This window comes from Benincasa hispida, chromosome 12 (genome assembly GCF_027475165.1).
Source record: "Benincasa hispida cultivar pf3 chromosome 12, pf3_genome.v1.1, whole genome shotgun sequence".
Taxonomy (NCBI): Eukaryota; Viridiplantae; Streptophyta; class Magnoliopsida; order Cucurbitales; family Cucurbitaceae; genus Benincasa; species Benincasa hispida.
The window spans coordinates 7947295-7963773 of record NC_143489.1 but is presented as its reverse complement, the minus strand read 5'-3'; the positions used below and the strand labels follow the sequence as shown (position 1 = coordinate 7963773).

Genomic DNA, 16479 nt, shown 5'->3' with positions numbered 1-16479 from the left:
TACCCCTAGGGCTAACACCCTAATTTCAACACTCCCCTCAAGTTGGGGTATAAATATCAATGAGGCCTAACTTGTTAATACATGAGTCGAAAAAATGTCTGGGAAGCCCTTTCGTGAGAACGTCTACAATCTGTTGACTAGAAGGAATATAAGGAACACATATGTTGCTACTGTTAAGTCATTCCTTGATGAAATGCCTACCAATCTCCACATGTTTTTGTTCTGTCATGTTGTACAGGGTTATTAGTGATACTTATTGCGACTTTGTTATCACAATAGAGTTTCATAGGTCCACCATGACCTTGACCAAGATCACTTAAGACCTTTTCCAACAAAATTTCTTCACATATCCCCAGACTCATGGCCCTGTATTTAGCTTCGATACTACTTCTGGCAACAACCCCTTGATTCTTACTCTTCCACGTCACAAGGTTACACCACACGAAGGTACAGTATCCCGATGTCGACTTCCTGTCTACTACCGAGCCTGCCCAGTCGGCATCTGTGTATGCCTCGATACATCATTTGTCGGACTTCCTGAACATCAACCCTCTGCTCGAAGAGGTTTTCAAATACCTCAAAATGCGCTCTACTGCTCTCATATGTTCTTCATAAGGAGAATGCATGAACTGACTAACTACACTGACTGTATATGCAATATCTGGTCTAGTATAGGAGAGATAGATTAACTTCCCAACAAATCACTGATATCTCTCTTGGTTAACTAGAATACTATTACTCAAGTTACTGAGTCTAGCATTAGCTTTCATAAGAGTGTCTGCTGGTTTACAGCCCATCATACCTATCTCCTTAAGTAAATCCAGAGTATATTTTCGCTGAGACACTAAAATACCTTCTTTTGATCCAGCCATTTCCATTACGATAAAATATATTAAACTCTTGAAATCTTTGATTTCAAATTTCTCGACCATTTTCCTCTTCGATCTGTCAATTTTTGGAGCATCATCACCTGAAGTAACAATGTCATCTACCTACACAATCAAAACTGCAATTTTCCCTGTTGATTTCTTTGTAAAGAGGGTGTGGTCTGAGTATCCTTGACTGTACCTCTGTGACTTCACAAAAATAGTGAATCTGCCAAATCAGGCTCTAGGCGACTATTTCAACCCATACAAGGACTTTCGCAGTTTACATACCCGGTGATTGAACTGTTTCTTGAACACTGGAGGTGGACTCATGTACACTTCTTCTTCTAATTCCCCATTAAGAAAGGCATTCTTCACATCAAATTGGTGGAGTGGCCAGTCTTTATTGACCGCAACTAAGAGAAGAACATGAACTGTGTTTAATTTTGCTACTGTGGAAAAAGTCTCGAAATAATCTATTTCGAAGGTCTGAGTGAATCCCCTTGCAACTAACCGGGCCTTATCTCTATCAATTGTTTCATCAGGTTTATATTTAACGGTAAATACCCACTTGCATTCAATTGCTTTGTGTCCCTTAGAAAGAATGACCTGGTCCTATGTGTTATTTTTCTCAACTGCCCCATCTCTTCCATGACTGCAACTCTCCATTCAGGAATCTTCATTGCTACATATATACTGCTCGGTATTGTAACTGTGTCTAGGCTTGTAGTGAGGGCTTTAAATACGGGAGAAAAGTTGCTATAAGACAAGTAACTCTGTAGAGGATACTTCGTGCATGATCTTGTACCTTCCTTAAGGCAATAGGAAGATCAAGAGAGGCATCATGATCTTTCCCCTCTTCTGGCTCCCTACTGACTTTGGCCTTCTGTTCCTGTGTCTTATCTTCTAAGGGATCTCCTCCAATGTCAACAACATTCTCTGCTGGGACCGGTTCTTTACAGTTACCACCACTTGTATCAGTTACACTCTCAGTACAGTCTTTAGTACTATCACTGTCTTTCCTGTCTTTACTTACGTTACTTTCAACACAAGCATCATTATTAACATAAACATTACCATTATCATGTATAGGAGTACTCATACCTGGAACTAATACCTGTTCTGACTCATGGATTAGAGTTGAAGAATTAACAGGCAGCGCTATTTCCTTTCTGAGATTCCTCCTATAGTACGTGATCCATAGGACTTGTTTAATGGGCAGAATGGGTTCATTGACAGTTATGTTAGGAATTGGTTCAGGTAAGACTGACAAACTCAGACCCCAATTAGTCTCTTCACTCGTACTCTCCCCCTGAAGAGGACTAAGGAGAAAGAAGGGATGATCTTTGAAGGTCACATCCATGGAGACAAAATACTTTCGAAAAAAAGGATAGTAACATTTGTACCCACGTTGATGCAGTGGGTATCCCACAAAGACACGCTTTTGGGCCCATGGGGTAAATTAGGTTCGATTAAGGCCATGGGTATGAACAAACACAACGCACCCAAATACCTGAAGTGGAACATCAGGGATGAGTCGGTTATCAGGATAAGACTCTCTGAAATAGTCTAAAGGGGTTTGGAGTTTTAAGACCCGAGAAGGCATTCGATTTATCAAATGAGCTGTTGTTTGAACTGCATCTCCATACAAATAGGACGGAGGAGAAGTTGACAACATAAGAGACCCAGCAACTTCGATCAGATGATGGTTTTTTCACTCGGTTACCCCATTTTGTTTAGGAGTATACACACGAACTCTGATAGACAATGTCTTTAGAGACTAGAAATTCCCTAAGTGAGTTATTAAAAAATTTCTGACCATTGCCACTATGAAGGATAGCGATTTTTTCATTAAACTGGGTTTCTATAGAACTGTAGAACTGTTTGAAAATAGATGCGACTTCAGATTTGTCCGTAAGAAGGAAGACCCAAGTTAAACTAGTGTGGTCATCAATGAAGGTTACAAACCACCATTTTCCTGTGGCGATAGTAACGAGTGATGGACCTGACACATTGCTATGGAAGAGAATGAATGGTTTGGAAGGCTTAAAATGTTTAGGCTTTAGTGAGACACGTGGTTGTTTAACTTGGACACACACATCACAATTTAAATTAGACAGATTAATATTGCGAAATAGATGAGGAAACAGATATTTCATATAATGAAAACTAAGATGTCCAAAACGATAGGGCCACAACATATAATCAGTTTTAGAGGTAGAAAAACAAGAAGAAAGTAAACTAGTCCTATCACATATCTTAGAAGAAGCATCTTCAGTGAGGAAATAGCATCATGTCGGGCAATGCCAATCGTCATCCTCGAGTTCAGGTCCTGAAAAACAAAAGCATCAGATGAGAAAGTAACTCGGCATCTCAGATCCTTTGTAATTTTACTAACATATAACAAATTATAAGATATTTTAGGCACATACAACACATTCTGAAGAATCAACCCCTCAAAGGGTGATAAGTGGCCTCTTCCAGCTATAGGGGCGAAGGAGCCATCAGGAATTTTAATCCTCTCATTCCCAGCACTTGGATGATATGAAATAAACTGGTCGGAAGAACCAGTCAAGGGGTCTGTAACCCCTAAATCTAGAATCCACAGCTTGTTACCAGTAATACTAACAAGACCAAAGGATTGAAGTGTACCTGATTAGGCGATCGCACTACACCCACTATACTAGAGCTAGTCTGATTGGTTTCCTGGTTCTAAGGTTGAGAACCTCCGGTCGTGATTCATTGGTCAGTGCTCGTCCAGGCCCTGACTAACGTCTTTTACCATTCGGCGGACGGACATGCAGCTTCCAACATTGATCTTTAATGTGCTAGGGCTTCTTACAGTGTTCACATATCGATGTTGGCTTACCTTTTTGCTTATCATTAGCAGAACTCGATGCTTTAAAAGCAGCTGAATCAGTTGACGAGGCCAGTGTACTATTCACAGTACTCGACTTATCCTCCTCAAGGCGGACTTCAGAACAAACTTCCATCGAAGATGGTATTGGACGAGTTCCCAGTATCCGACTCCTTACCACATCAAACTTCAAATTCAATCCCGCTAGAAAATCATAAACTCGGTTCGTCTCCTTAGACTGGTAATGTAAAACTCCCCCACATGGACAATTTCAGACCATTTCTTGCCAGATAAGATATAGCTTGTTGAAATATGTTGTAACGTCCATTGTTCCCTTCTTGCACTCATGGACTTGTTTCTGTAAGGTGTAAAGCTTGGAAGCATTCTGTCATTTGGAGTACAGTTTATGTACGGCCTCCTAAATATCTCGAGCAAAGGCTGCATACAGTAGGGGTTTGCAAATTTGAGGCTTCATGCTCCCTACTAAAATAGACTGCAGTAGGGAGTCTTCTCTCTTCCATATACGTTCTTGAAGGTCACCCAGTCTCGGTTTCAGTATCTCTCCTGTCAGATATCCGAATTTTTGCCAACCCTCGAAGGTCATTTTTATGGATTGAGACCACGAAAAATAATTATGACTTAATTTTTCTCCTATAATACAGCTAGCAGTATTTTCTATTGCACAGGAAAATAAATTTGTTTTAGATAAAGCAGGAAAAGAAGTTACTGAGCTTCCTAAGTAAGCTGGAAGGCTAGAGGGAATTTTTGACCGCCCAATAGAGGTAGCCCCGAGCACCTCTCTGAGAGTAGCCATCTATTGTTGTACTGACTCATTCTACTGTTTGATCTGGAGTTGAAGTTGAGCAAATTGTTCCTGAATATAATCAAATTTTTGTTTTAGATATGAGGATGATCCTCTCATCTCCAATCTGTCACCATTGGTAGGTTTAAGGCTGAATTCAACCCTCGGCTGGTAGGAGGAAGCTGTTGGAAACGAACCGTTTTCAAGCGCGACTGGGAGTACAGGATGGCTCGAGTCTGGAGCTGCTCGGCTGGATGGGACTATAAGGCTAGAGCCGACTGTTCTAGCGGCTTGCACATTGACATCTGCGCCAGAGCCGAGCAGCAGCTAGGGTCGAAAGGGTTGCTACACTCAGCTGGAATCAACCAAGAAAGCGCCGCTCGGTTGGGTTTAATTGCTCGGGTGGTCGCCGCTCATGAGTTGATGATAACTTGTAGAAATACAAGTTATTTATACTGTTTTATTTAGATATTTCGGCTAAAAGAAAGAAAAGTTGCATCGATAGTATAAAAATTGGTTAAGAAATGCGAAAATTATGAAATTTCATCAATACACCCACTAACACCATTGCGATGGTAGAATAGAATGTTTCATTTTCTGCTTTGCAAGAAATAAGTCACCGCATGCGTCCATGGCCCAAAGACGAAATGAACAATGCATCTACGTCACATTGCGCCCATCAATCAAGAATGAAGAGATGATCAACGCAATGACGGCGCATGCGACAATCGATCAAGTGCTTTAGCGATCAACATAATTTCAACCACATTCAGTAATCAAAAACAACACCGCATGCGGCGATCAATCAAAGATGTGAAAAGCAACGCATTTGCGAAAGATTCTGACAAGTGTACAGCTTTCAGTTATGCATTTCTGACGGGTTTATTGCGTTACAGATGGAATTTTCCATTCCACCATTTTAGGAACTACCATAACTACACAGTGGGGACTACAAATTCAAAGAGCCAAGGCCTCGCCTATAAATAGCTTCTTCAAATTCGGTGATAGACATACAGATACTGGTATATACATGAATACATAGAAACATGCATATACTGATTCTAAGAGAGAGGCTGGTCTGAAGCGACTTACAGAGTAGATCCGGGAGAACCATGAGACAAGGCTGAGAGGTGAGTCTCCGAGCAGAGAATTCTTCCAATTCTCGTAGTTGAAGCTCTGTGCGAAGGTCAATTCTACCGGAAAAGCAAGCCTGAGAGGGAAGCTTTCCTCTCCACCACTTCCACACACCGGCAAGCACAATCTCCGTTCGGGATCTATGTCAAGACATTGATACTCTTTCCGTATTTGTTTCTAATCTCTATTTCATCATCGATATTCATCTTCTCTAATCTTTCATTCACAACATGTATCAAACACTTAATTTTAGAATTAAATGTTATGATAGTCACCATTATCATCTCTCTATCTCTTTTCGTGCATCCATAACCCATTTTCTCCGTGATGTGTTCTTAATCCCATGGGTAAATAGCAAAAATTAAGCGAGTGAGTTAATTTGTGTTAAGGAAATAATTAAGTTTAGCTAAAGCATGCTCGACGACATCTTCACCTATGAGAGCAAAAGTGAAGATGTTATTCCGCCTATCGAGAGAAGGTTGGAAGAATGCATTAACTAAAGCAAGTATTTCCAAATATGAAAACAACCTTGTGTTCGTTACGTTCATCCCTGTTTCACCATAGAGATATGGGGATGCGGTCGATCACCGAGAGGTGTACACCAAGGGAAAGCGGAACCTTAGTTGTGTCTTTAACGCAATTGACAAACTTGCGATGTTTTTACTATTTACTCTTTCTCTTTCTACTTCATTCATAAAGATTTATCATCGCATACATCGATTCTTTGTACAACTTCACAGTCAGTTCTCAACCTCAGTATCATGTATCTTGTATCTTGTATCATATTAGTTTAGGATTTTACTTTAACAACGTAAATTTTATTTCATCGCAATTTATATTTCTGTATAAACCACAATTCTTTATTCATTGTTAAAAACCGGTCGCATGTATCACATAAGTATTGCATTAACGAAAACAATCCTCGTGTTCGACCTCGGATCATTATGAGAAACTTGTGTTGGAATTATACTTGGTTTCAGCACAAGGAAACTTGTGACACGCACTACTTCATCGCATACTACGAGCAACTCATTAATAACGCATATAATTAGAATGTAATATCGCATAGAAATGTCTTTATCGCAAGAACTTGAGCGTATATAGCACTTCATATTCATATTTGTCCGCATGCTTAAAGATAAGATATAAAAAAAATTATCGTTACAGTTGATCAGCGTGAACAGGTCGGTCGGTGTGAACGGGATCAGCGCAAACGTCTTGTATGGGTTGATGGTTGTTGCTCGCAGTCTGACTGGCGCGAACCCATCTGATTTCTGGCTGGTTTCCAATATGTCCTGTTTGGTGGTTAACCCAATCAACCGGTTGGCTTGGTTGATTTTTTACCTATTCGGCTACCTGTCCTCCGGGTTATGATGCTCCAATCGACTGATGAAGATGTGGTAACATGGTCTGGAAGTATCGTTCTACGGTCGTTTGTACAACGACTGCAATATCTGTGGCGCCAGATGGCACTTGTGATTCCCCTATTTGATTTTTCTCGATGGTTGCCAAGGTTTCATCTCCTTGAATTGATACCATGATGAGAAGTAAAAAGAGAAGGAAGAATAAAAGCACAGACAGGTATATGTGGAAAACCTTAATACAGGGAGAAAAAACTATGATACAAAGTTTTTCTTATTATAATTTTGATACTGAAGATACACAAAGACTACATGCTTAAATAGATAAAAGGGGAACCTTAGGGTATAGTGAAAAGATAAATCTGCCCTAGGGCTAACACCCTAATTTCAACATCCTATTGATCATTTGTCGGTTGTACACAAAGCTATTATATCTCATGCTAGAGCTCCAGCTTGGTTGGAACAATTCAAACAATTTATTGCTTTGCCCAATGAAAAACTTCCTAAAGCTCTCCAAAAGCTTGCACAAAAGCTTAAAGGATTCATATATTCTCATACTGATTTCCACACTGCTATCAATGACATAATCCACCACCCAACAAAATATGGTACGTGGATTGAATTAGAGAAATTATCCGGTGAGACCACTGTAATGTGATGAATAGTTTTGGACCATTGGAGGTATGAGAGGTACATTGTAAAAGTACCTCGAATTTACATTTGTGGTTATCAAGGACATGCAAATTTTCGAAACTATATCCTACGGTTATTAGAATTGGTCTCATTGAATAATTTTTCATTAAGTTATACTTTTTTAGATCCATTTCAATTAGATTACCTTGGTTTTAAAGATTTCATCATGAAGTTACTCATATCGTATGTGGTTGCTCCTAATAACCGAAAATTTATTGAAAAAGCTATAAAAGAAGTGAAGAGTGGATGTTGTGGAATTGAGACATTCAAAGGAAGGGATAGTTGTGGAGGGATGAGAGGTATAAAAGAATGAGTTATGTGAAAATCCAAAGGAACATGTGTTTTTTTATGCCAACCCCCACGTTCGACCTCAGATCATTCTGAGAAACTTGCGTTGGAATTATACTTGGTTTCAGTGCAAGGAAACTTGTGACACACACTACTTCATCACATACTACGAGCAACTCATTAATAACGCATATAATTAGAATGTAGTATCGCATAAAAATGTCTTTATCTCAAGCACTTGAGCGTATATAGCACTTCATATTCATATTTGTCCACATGCTTAAAGATAAGATATAAAAAAAAAAATATTGTTACAAGTTTATGGGGCCGTTGCCGGGGATTGGTAACAGTCAGTGTTGAATACTTTTGTGGTATGTTGCAGGGCAGATCTCTTTGTACTGTCTGTTTAATGCGAAGAACAGACTGACGGTTTATGAGTACTAGAATTGATCCAGAAATTCTAAACTGACCCAGAAATCGAGTGTATTTTTCGCGCAGGAACACATCAGAACCAAATTAAGTATCGGAATTTCAAGACCTACAGTTGCGGAGAATGCAAGGTTTAAGATAAGGCCAGTCATGTTTCAAATGATCCAAAATGCGGGACGATTCGGAGGTCTACGAGGAGAAGACCCGCATGCTCATTTGACCAGCTTCGTAGAAATGTGCAACGCATTCTCCATACCTGGTGTGACTCCCGAAGAAATTAGATTGTATCTCTTCCCGTACACAATGCGGGATGAGGCAAGGAGGTGAACAATGTCCTTGATGACATTGTGCAGGCAAGTTTGACCACCTGTAGAGGTGTGGATTGCGGTAATCGTGAGAAATTGTCTTTCAATCCATATCTCTAAAATCTATGTTTAATTGCTTTCTTAATTACTTTCCTTTATTGCTTTATGCATTACGTTATTTATTGCTTTCTTAAACTTGCTTTTATTGCTTTATGAATTTATTCTTCATTTAATTCAATTGCATTAATTTTTGTGCGATTATTTCAATTTCCTTACTTTCTGCATTAATTGCGTTGTTTTAAATTTTCTGTGAATGATTGTTTAAAAGAAAATGAATACCACAAAGTTCTAGCGACTTGCGTTGATGAAAAATAAATAAATAAATATAATAATAATAATAATAATAACAATCAACATCTGGTAGCATTGCGATGATGGGTGCGTCTTGTGCTAACAAGGTACATTTTGCGTCCACCCTACCCAAATGCATTACGTTGAGGGGTGTGTTACGCTCGTATGTAGTTTTCGCCCGTCCTTAGTGAAAACGCACTATGTCGAGGTAGTGTTGCGCCAGTAGAAATACCGTGCGCCCGTCCTCCAGAAATGCGTTGAGCCGAGGAGTGTGTTGCACTGATACATGCGTTGTTGCCCGTCCTCTGCAAATATGCATTTGCGTTGATTGAGACATTGCGTTATCTTAACCTTGTGCCCATCCGAATAAAGCACAAAAGATAAAATTCTTTTTGCAAAAAGAGTAGTCCCATCGTTTAGGCTTCCAAGGAAATGATGACTTAGCAGATGAAAGGACGTACTTCTCTGCTAATACACAGAGACTACATGATTAAATGGATAAAAGGGGAACCTTAGGGTATAGTGAAAAGACAAAACTGCCCTTAGGACTAACACCCTAATTTCAACATCCTATTGATCTTTGTCGGTTGTACACGAAGTTATTATATCTCATGCTAGAGCTCCAGCTTGGTTGGAACAATTCAAACAATTTATTGCTTTGCCCAATGAAAAACTTCCTAAAGCTCTCCAAAAGCTTGCAGAAAAGCTTAAAGGATTCATATATTCTCATACTGATCTCCACACTGCTATCAATGACATAATCCACCATCCAACAAAATATGGTACGTGGGTTGAATTAGAGAAATTATCCGGTGAGACTACTGTAATGTGATGAACAGTTTTGGACCATTGGAGGTATGAGAGGTACACTGTAAAAGTACCTCGAATTTACATTTGTGGTTATCAAGGACATGCAAATTTTCGAAACTATATCCAACGGTTATAGAATTGGTCTCATTGAATAATTTTTCATTAAATTATACTTTTTTAGTTCCATTTCAATTTTAGATTACTATGGTTTTAAAGATTTCATCATGAAGTTACTCATGTCGTATGTGGTTGCTCCTAATAACCGAAAATTTATTGAAAAAGCTATAAAAGAAGTGAAGAGTGGATGCTGTGGAATTGGGGCATTCAAAGGAAGGGATAGCTGTGGAGGGATGAGAGGCATAAAAGAATGAGTGATGTGAAAATCCAGAGGAGCATGTGTTCTTTTATGCCAACCATGGAACTGATAGAATGTACCAGTTTATAGCAAATGATGTGAACTGGAACTTCAAATTTTTTACCACTATCAATCTCAATTCCTTATTCTACATATAATAATAAAATCAACATAGTATTGTATTGAACAGTTTAAGTATGAACTTCTATTAATTATGTTAAGACAAGTATTGTTCTGTATCAAACATTCTACACTCTATTATGTCCTCTTTTACCTTTTTTCCTATGCACATGGTGAAGAAAGTAATCAGTGTCTTTATCAGAATGCTTGTGCTTTTTGTGTAATTCATGGCTTCTCCTCTTGTACCCACTTCCATGATTTTGGTGATGCCTGCTACCATGCCTGTAGGAATGTTTTCTTTCACCTCTATGCTTCCATGTGGACCTTGTGGGCTCATTTTTGTGACAAAATATATCCTCCCACCAGTCAAACAGAGGGTCAAATAAGCCCTTCTGATGTAAAACCCATAGTATCACAAGTACTGCAAGTAATTGAAACAAATAATTAAATACGACAAGACGAGACTTGTATAGATGATGCTTATTTGTAATTTTAGGACCGCCTGTTTGAAATGATTTTTCAAATGCTTGGTAGTTACCTGCAGGGAAAGTGGTCAAAAAGAGGCCAAACAACACCAGCCAACTCAAACATATATACTGTATGTGACAGCTGAAATCAAAAAATCCAGAGCATTCTTTTCTGTTCAAAACAGCCAAATATGTCATTGGAAAATAGAGGACAATTTATCAATCGAAAGTAATTGGTTTTGTGACCTAGAGTATGATAGCACTTACCTGCAAGATTTCCCGGTGACAAAGTTGACGATGCTTTCCCATAACTTCTTCCAGATGAGCTTGATTGAATCGATGAAACCATTTTCCTTTTTCTTGGGGAGTTGAAAAGGGGTAATCTGTTAAAAACGAATTGCCAAACTCAATGATGGGAAGAAGGATATTTGATTCACCATGATTCTAAAACTATATAAGGAACCTGTGATCCATTGTCAAGGACAGTAGCAGTAGTAGCAAATTGGCATTCGGCTCTATCAACTTCACTAAAATCAGCATCCTTAAGTATGGCTACACTATCAACAAGGAGCAGTTTTGCCCTAAAGAATCTTGAAACTAAACCAAATTTAATGAGGAAAGAAGCACAAATAACTACTTATCTAACCAGCACAGACATATTTTGCTGCTTGATCAGTAGTTGGGTAGAGTTTAAACGAAAGGCTAGCAACTTCCTTTGGCTTCATGATGAAATATTGTTCCTGGAATCATCTAAATTTTCATCAACAACTCTTCACATTTACAAAATTCTATCAAAACATCTGGGCGAAAGAGAGTACCTCCATGAGACTGACTTCTTTTGAACAAGTAAACTGCAAGAAAGAAGAATAAAAAAAAGAAACAATTCTATGAGTACATTTATTGCTGCTCCTTAAGAGCCTGCTCTGATATGTTTGTGCATATCATAGAGGAAGATGAGCAAAGCACCAACTTCGAATTGAATATTAGAAATGAATACAGATTGTGTCAACACTCATCCACTGATTAAATGTTTAAGGTCTAGCCCTTGATGGTCATCTTAAGCTTCATCAAGTATTCCAGCCATATCTTTCATGGTAATAAAAGCTTAGTAAATACCGTTAAGCTATAAGATGCTTCCACTTCTCCAGTATTCTTAGTTATAACTGTAGCAACTCCAAATTGTGTGAGGGCTTCAAAAGTTGGGATGTTGATGCTCATAATTTTCCCAGGACTCCTACAATAAGAAATATGCATAGCCTATTGAAGAATCAAGAACATATATGATTGCTAAAATAACTTAATTGCTTTACATATCTTCAAAATAAATATTTAGCTAAGAAGCACGGACATTTTAGTTTGGCTAACATATCTGTGTCGGACACTTAGACACTCCGACTCTTGTTGGACATGTATTAGACACTTGTTAACATAATGGATACATTAGACACTAGTTATATAAAGTTAATATACGTTCAACTAACCTTTGGTAAACATACTCAACATCATCAGCACGTAGTTCTATTACAAGATTTGTATTGAGAACTTCAGTGACTCCTATGGAGAATGAATGTGTCCCTGCATTCTGCACCCACCGACCACAAAACGTTTAGTAATATGAATACTCATGAATGAAGAATTCCATATCCTCCAATACTTAACTGGATGCTGATTGATCCTCTCAAACCGTCCTTCCACTCCATACAATGGCAACTGATTCCTACCGATTCGACTCAGATCGGCCTGTCAAAATTGATAAAACGCAGATCACATCAAAGAAATCAATGTTGGTAAAGATAATGAAAGGTATCAATGTTATTTATACTCCTTGATTGTAAATGCTTACCTCCCTGTAATTCCATAATTGGTCGTGTAAACAACTCCGAAATGGTGACTTGCAGAAATCAGGCTGGCTATTAAAAGTCTCATAGCCAACACCAATTTTGTTGCATTCAAGACCATCTAAAGTAAATCTAACTCTTTCTAGTAGCATCCACATAGAAAAATTGTTACCCAAATTCTGTGGTTCACCAGGACCACTCTTCCATCACAATTGAAAATTTGAGGTTAGCAACAGAAGATAAGAACAACCAAAGTAACTCAAGCAAAATTTTATCAAGGTAGTCTGTTCGATCTACATTAATGTCTAAAAATCTTCGATTATGAAATGTTTCGTCAGATACTTTTATTGTGGAAAAAGCATATACCTGCCGGGGAATAACAAGGTAAAAGTCCTCGAGTGATGGTATGTTTGTGTATCCAACAAGGTCTCCAATAAGATTAACCCGTAAGAAATTATCATTTGATACCATTGTTCTATTTTCTGGACCTAAAGACACTTCCTATGAAAACAAATTAAATGACAATCACTAAATTTTGATCAAAACTGGAGAACGAGACCGTAGAGTATCAAGAAAAACGTACTGAAACTTTAGATCCTGACTTCACATGAATCTGAATGCTGAATCCCAATGACCATTGTCCAATACTAAAAACATGAAACCTAAGTGAGACAGAAATTGTAAATTAGAATTTTGCTAGTAGTTTCTAAGCTGAGTTTCAACTTCAAATTCATCCAAACATCTATACATAAATGTATATGATACCCAGACATATATATCAACAGATATTAAAGAAACACATGAATTTATTAATGCCATGCAACACCAAAAGGTCTTTTTTTTTTTTTTTTTTTTTTTTGGAATAACAAGTTTCACTTAGTATGGTCAATTATTAAGATCTAAAAATTAAAAAAATGTACCATTTGTCAATTTAGTATCAGTTAAGCGCTGTCAACCTAAACATGACTTAACTGGAGGGATTACACTCTTGACTAAAAGGTTTGAGTGTTGTGAAACTCAACAAAAATAAATAAATATAGTGATGGTTAAGCTCTTCCACCCGATGGCTTAAGCTCTAGGTGGTAAAGTATAACTGTTTAAGTATCAAGACCCCATGATAAATTATGTTCTTAGAAGGGGTGCTACAAAATTAAGAAAAAAAAGAATCTAACACTTAAATGATTATTATACTCTAGAGGGTTAGTTTTAGTACTACTATATTGACATTGAAAGGAAAAGATAAAAAAAAGAGTTGAAACATACGCCATACCAGTCACCGGGAAAACGTAGACAATGTGCAGTGTTTTTCTTTCCCTTAATCATCTTGTCAACTTATACATAAAAGAGTTAGGATCACAAATCAGTGTTTGAAGGAACTCGCAACTGGAGAAATGGGAAGCAAACTTACAAAAGTTTCCGCACGACGTTGGCATTCGACGCTTTGCCCCACAAGGACAACATATGGGCTAAACAGATTTACAGGAAACAAAGAAGAATGAATCAATAACAAGGTCAAAATGAATGTAAAGGAGTCAATATAACCAAAAGAAATCGAGACAGTAGAAGCTTTTCTCAAATTGTCACCTCAGTACTCTGAATTATATGTCCACTTTTATCTCTTAACCTACAAGAAAACATCAAACAAATTACCGTCAATCAAATACCTTTGGGGTTTTGTGGAAAAGAAGTTAAAAAGATGGCTTACCTTACCTCTCACATATGTGTACCACACTCGCGCTAGCATCTGGCTCGCATTTTCGAGTACTAACATAAAATTCTTCAGGTTTATATGGAACATCCTGAGCATATTGCGTTTAAACACATAAGACATATATCAAGCTTCATAAACATGGAACATCCAGATGAATAGTTAGAACTTCACCACAATACCACACACAAATTAGATACAAGGAAACAAAATCACGAGTGGGAATTACACGAATGTATGTTAGCTCATACAAAACATAAGCGGCCGATTTGCTGACAGTCAAAACTGGGGGTGTTCTCAGAGTTTGCATCTTGTTTGTGGAGTTTTCTTCCACCTCTACTATTTCTGCTATAATGGAGGCCTCGCCCTCACTCTGCAACATAAAATTCTTCTATGAAAACAACTAAAGAAACCCAAAATGGGCGCTAGAAAAGAAAATCATCCAACAATGTGAAAGATACTAAAAGAGATTAAGAGAGTTAAATATAAGGATCTTACAGAACCGCTAGGAACGACCATGTTTAGGACAATTTTCTTGGTGCAGTTGAGGCTATCAGAGCCAGAATTCCTCTCGCATTTCTCAAGTTTTGACTTGGAGAGGATTTGAATTCCGGCAATGTGTTGGGTTGCTAGAAAACTCAGAAGGAAAAACGCAAGAAGATTGCGGTAACCCATCAATTGGCATGAATGTGAGACTCCTGTGTTTGAATTCTGAAAGAATAAGAAGAAGGGTCGGTTCGTGGCAGTTTTATAACTTCCAACAATAGTTTGATCCCCTGAGTCCTCATGGTATTCTTGTCATTTTTCAACTATAAATTGTTGATTATAACACATAGTTTGACCATTGTAAGATATTGATTTCCTTATTGAATGGTTAGAGAAATATTCATTTCATACTAATCTTTCAAATGGCAAAACACCCAATCTATTATAGAAGAACAGAAATATTCCCTCTATACATTCGGTTGATTCAATCTCAGAATTGTAAAACTGAGCGAGAAATCACAAAGGGTGACTAAAAGCTTATCCAGTGAAAGGAAAGGGGGGAAAAGCAAGCAAGAAATGGAGGGAGAACAGAAAATTTTTCTAACTATCCGATTCAAGTATAATAGACAGAGAGATAGAGAGAAACAAAACAAAAATAGCTACATAGCGGCGGCGGCCGGAGACACGGCGGCACTGGGCGGCTGACCGGAAAAGAAAAACGAAGAAGAAGGTGATGAATGGCGGTTTGGCGGGACTTTTACCCCTGTTTCGAACTTCGGGATTTTGAAGAAAATCAAAGAAATCGAAATCAGTTATTTGAAATCAGAAAAAAAACGATTTTTTTTTTAAAATAATGTTTTTTAAATAAATAATGACAAAAATAGGGTTGGAGAAAGTATTCCCAAAAATAGGTGTTTAAATCGTGCACCTTAATAGTGTACCGGTACACAATAAGATCTAAATCGTGTATCGGGTACACGAGTACCTGGCCACCTGGCACGCCTAGTCTGGCGTAACAGTCATGCAGGTTTGAATGGTACACGATTCCCCTAAGTCGTGTACTGGGTACACGACTTCCACGCCTTAAAACCTCCGCTCGAACCCTTCTTCTTCCTCACCGAAACGCCCATTCTTCTTCCTCACCGCTGCTTATAATCGATTTCCCTCACCAAGACCATCGATTCCTCCCTTCTACTTACAAAAATCTCGTTGATTTTCCTCATTGAGACCTCTATTTCACCGAAATCTTCTAAATTTTTTTATTTTCCTCGATTTTCAGTCCTCCATTTGATCCTCACCAAATCCTCCATTGTAGCGGTCGTGTTACTCGATTTTCATACCTTTTTGGCTACCAATTTTTGCTTGGTATATTTCTTTCTGTAGTTGGGCTGATCTGTATTTATATGTATGTTTTTGCATGTTTTTTGGTTGAGTTTATTTTAAACTTAGTTTATGTATAGTTTATATATGATTTAGTATATAGTTTATGTATGCATAGTTTATATATGTATAGTTTATGTATAGTGTATTATATAGTTTATGTGTAGTTTATGTTGTATAGTTTTGTGTTTGATTTAGTTTATATATAGTTTGTGTATGATTTAATTTA

The 16479-nt window shown here is 37.9% G+C and overlaps 1 protein-coding gene across 1 annotated transcript; it reads right to left on the bottom strand.

Moving 5' to 3' along the window:
• Positions 1 to 9755: 9755 nt before the first annotated feature.
• HAP2 (hapless 2) lies at positions 9756 to 15658 on the bottom strand. Its single transcript, XM_039019792.2, has 19 exons — positions 15534 to 15658; positions 14883 to 15095; positions 14614 to 14757; positions 14387 to 14475; positions 14261 to 14300; positions 14085 to 14142; positions 13947 to 14007; positions 13260 to 13338; positions 13043 to 13177; positions 12682 to 12876; positions 12498 to 12578; positions 12320 to 12420; positions 11955 to 12072; positions 11657 to 11689; positions 11485 to 11578; positions 11302 to 11390; positions 11106 to 11221; positions 10910 to 11010; positions 9756 to 10792 (listed from the first exon to the last, which is right to left on the bottom strand). Exons 2-19 carry the CDS (start codon positions 15057 to 15059, stop codon positions 10500 to 10502), a joined length of 2004 nt encoding a protein of 667 aa, XP_038875720.1. The 5' UTR covers positions 15060 to 15095; positions 15534 to 15658; the 3' UTR covers positions 9756 to 10499.
• Positions 15659 to 16479: the final 821 nt, after the last annotated feature.

What these genes read in the sequence shown, in the direction of transcription:
- HAP2 (XM_039019792.2), bottom strand. Translation starts at nt 15,059, where the DNA reads ATGGGTTACCGCAATCTTCTTGCGTTTTTCCTTCTGAGTTTTCTAGCA. An exon ending in AACGTCGTGCGGAAACTTTT is followed by an intron (nt 14,008 to 14,084) that starts GTAAGTTTGCTT and finishes TTTATGTATAAG; the next exon opens with TTGACAAGATGATTAAGGGA. An exon ending in AGAGGATCAATCAGCATCCA is followed by an intron (nt 12,421 to 12,497) that starts GTTAAGTATTGG and finishes CGGTGGGTGCAG; the next exon opens with AATGCAGGGACACATTCATT.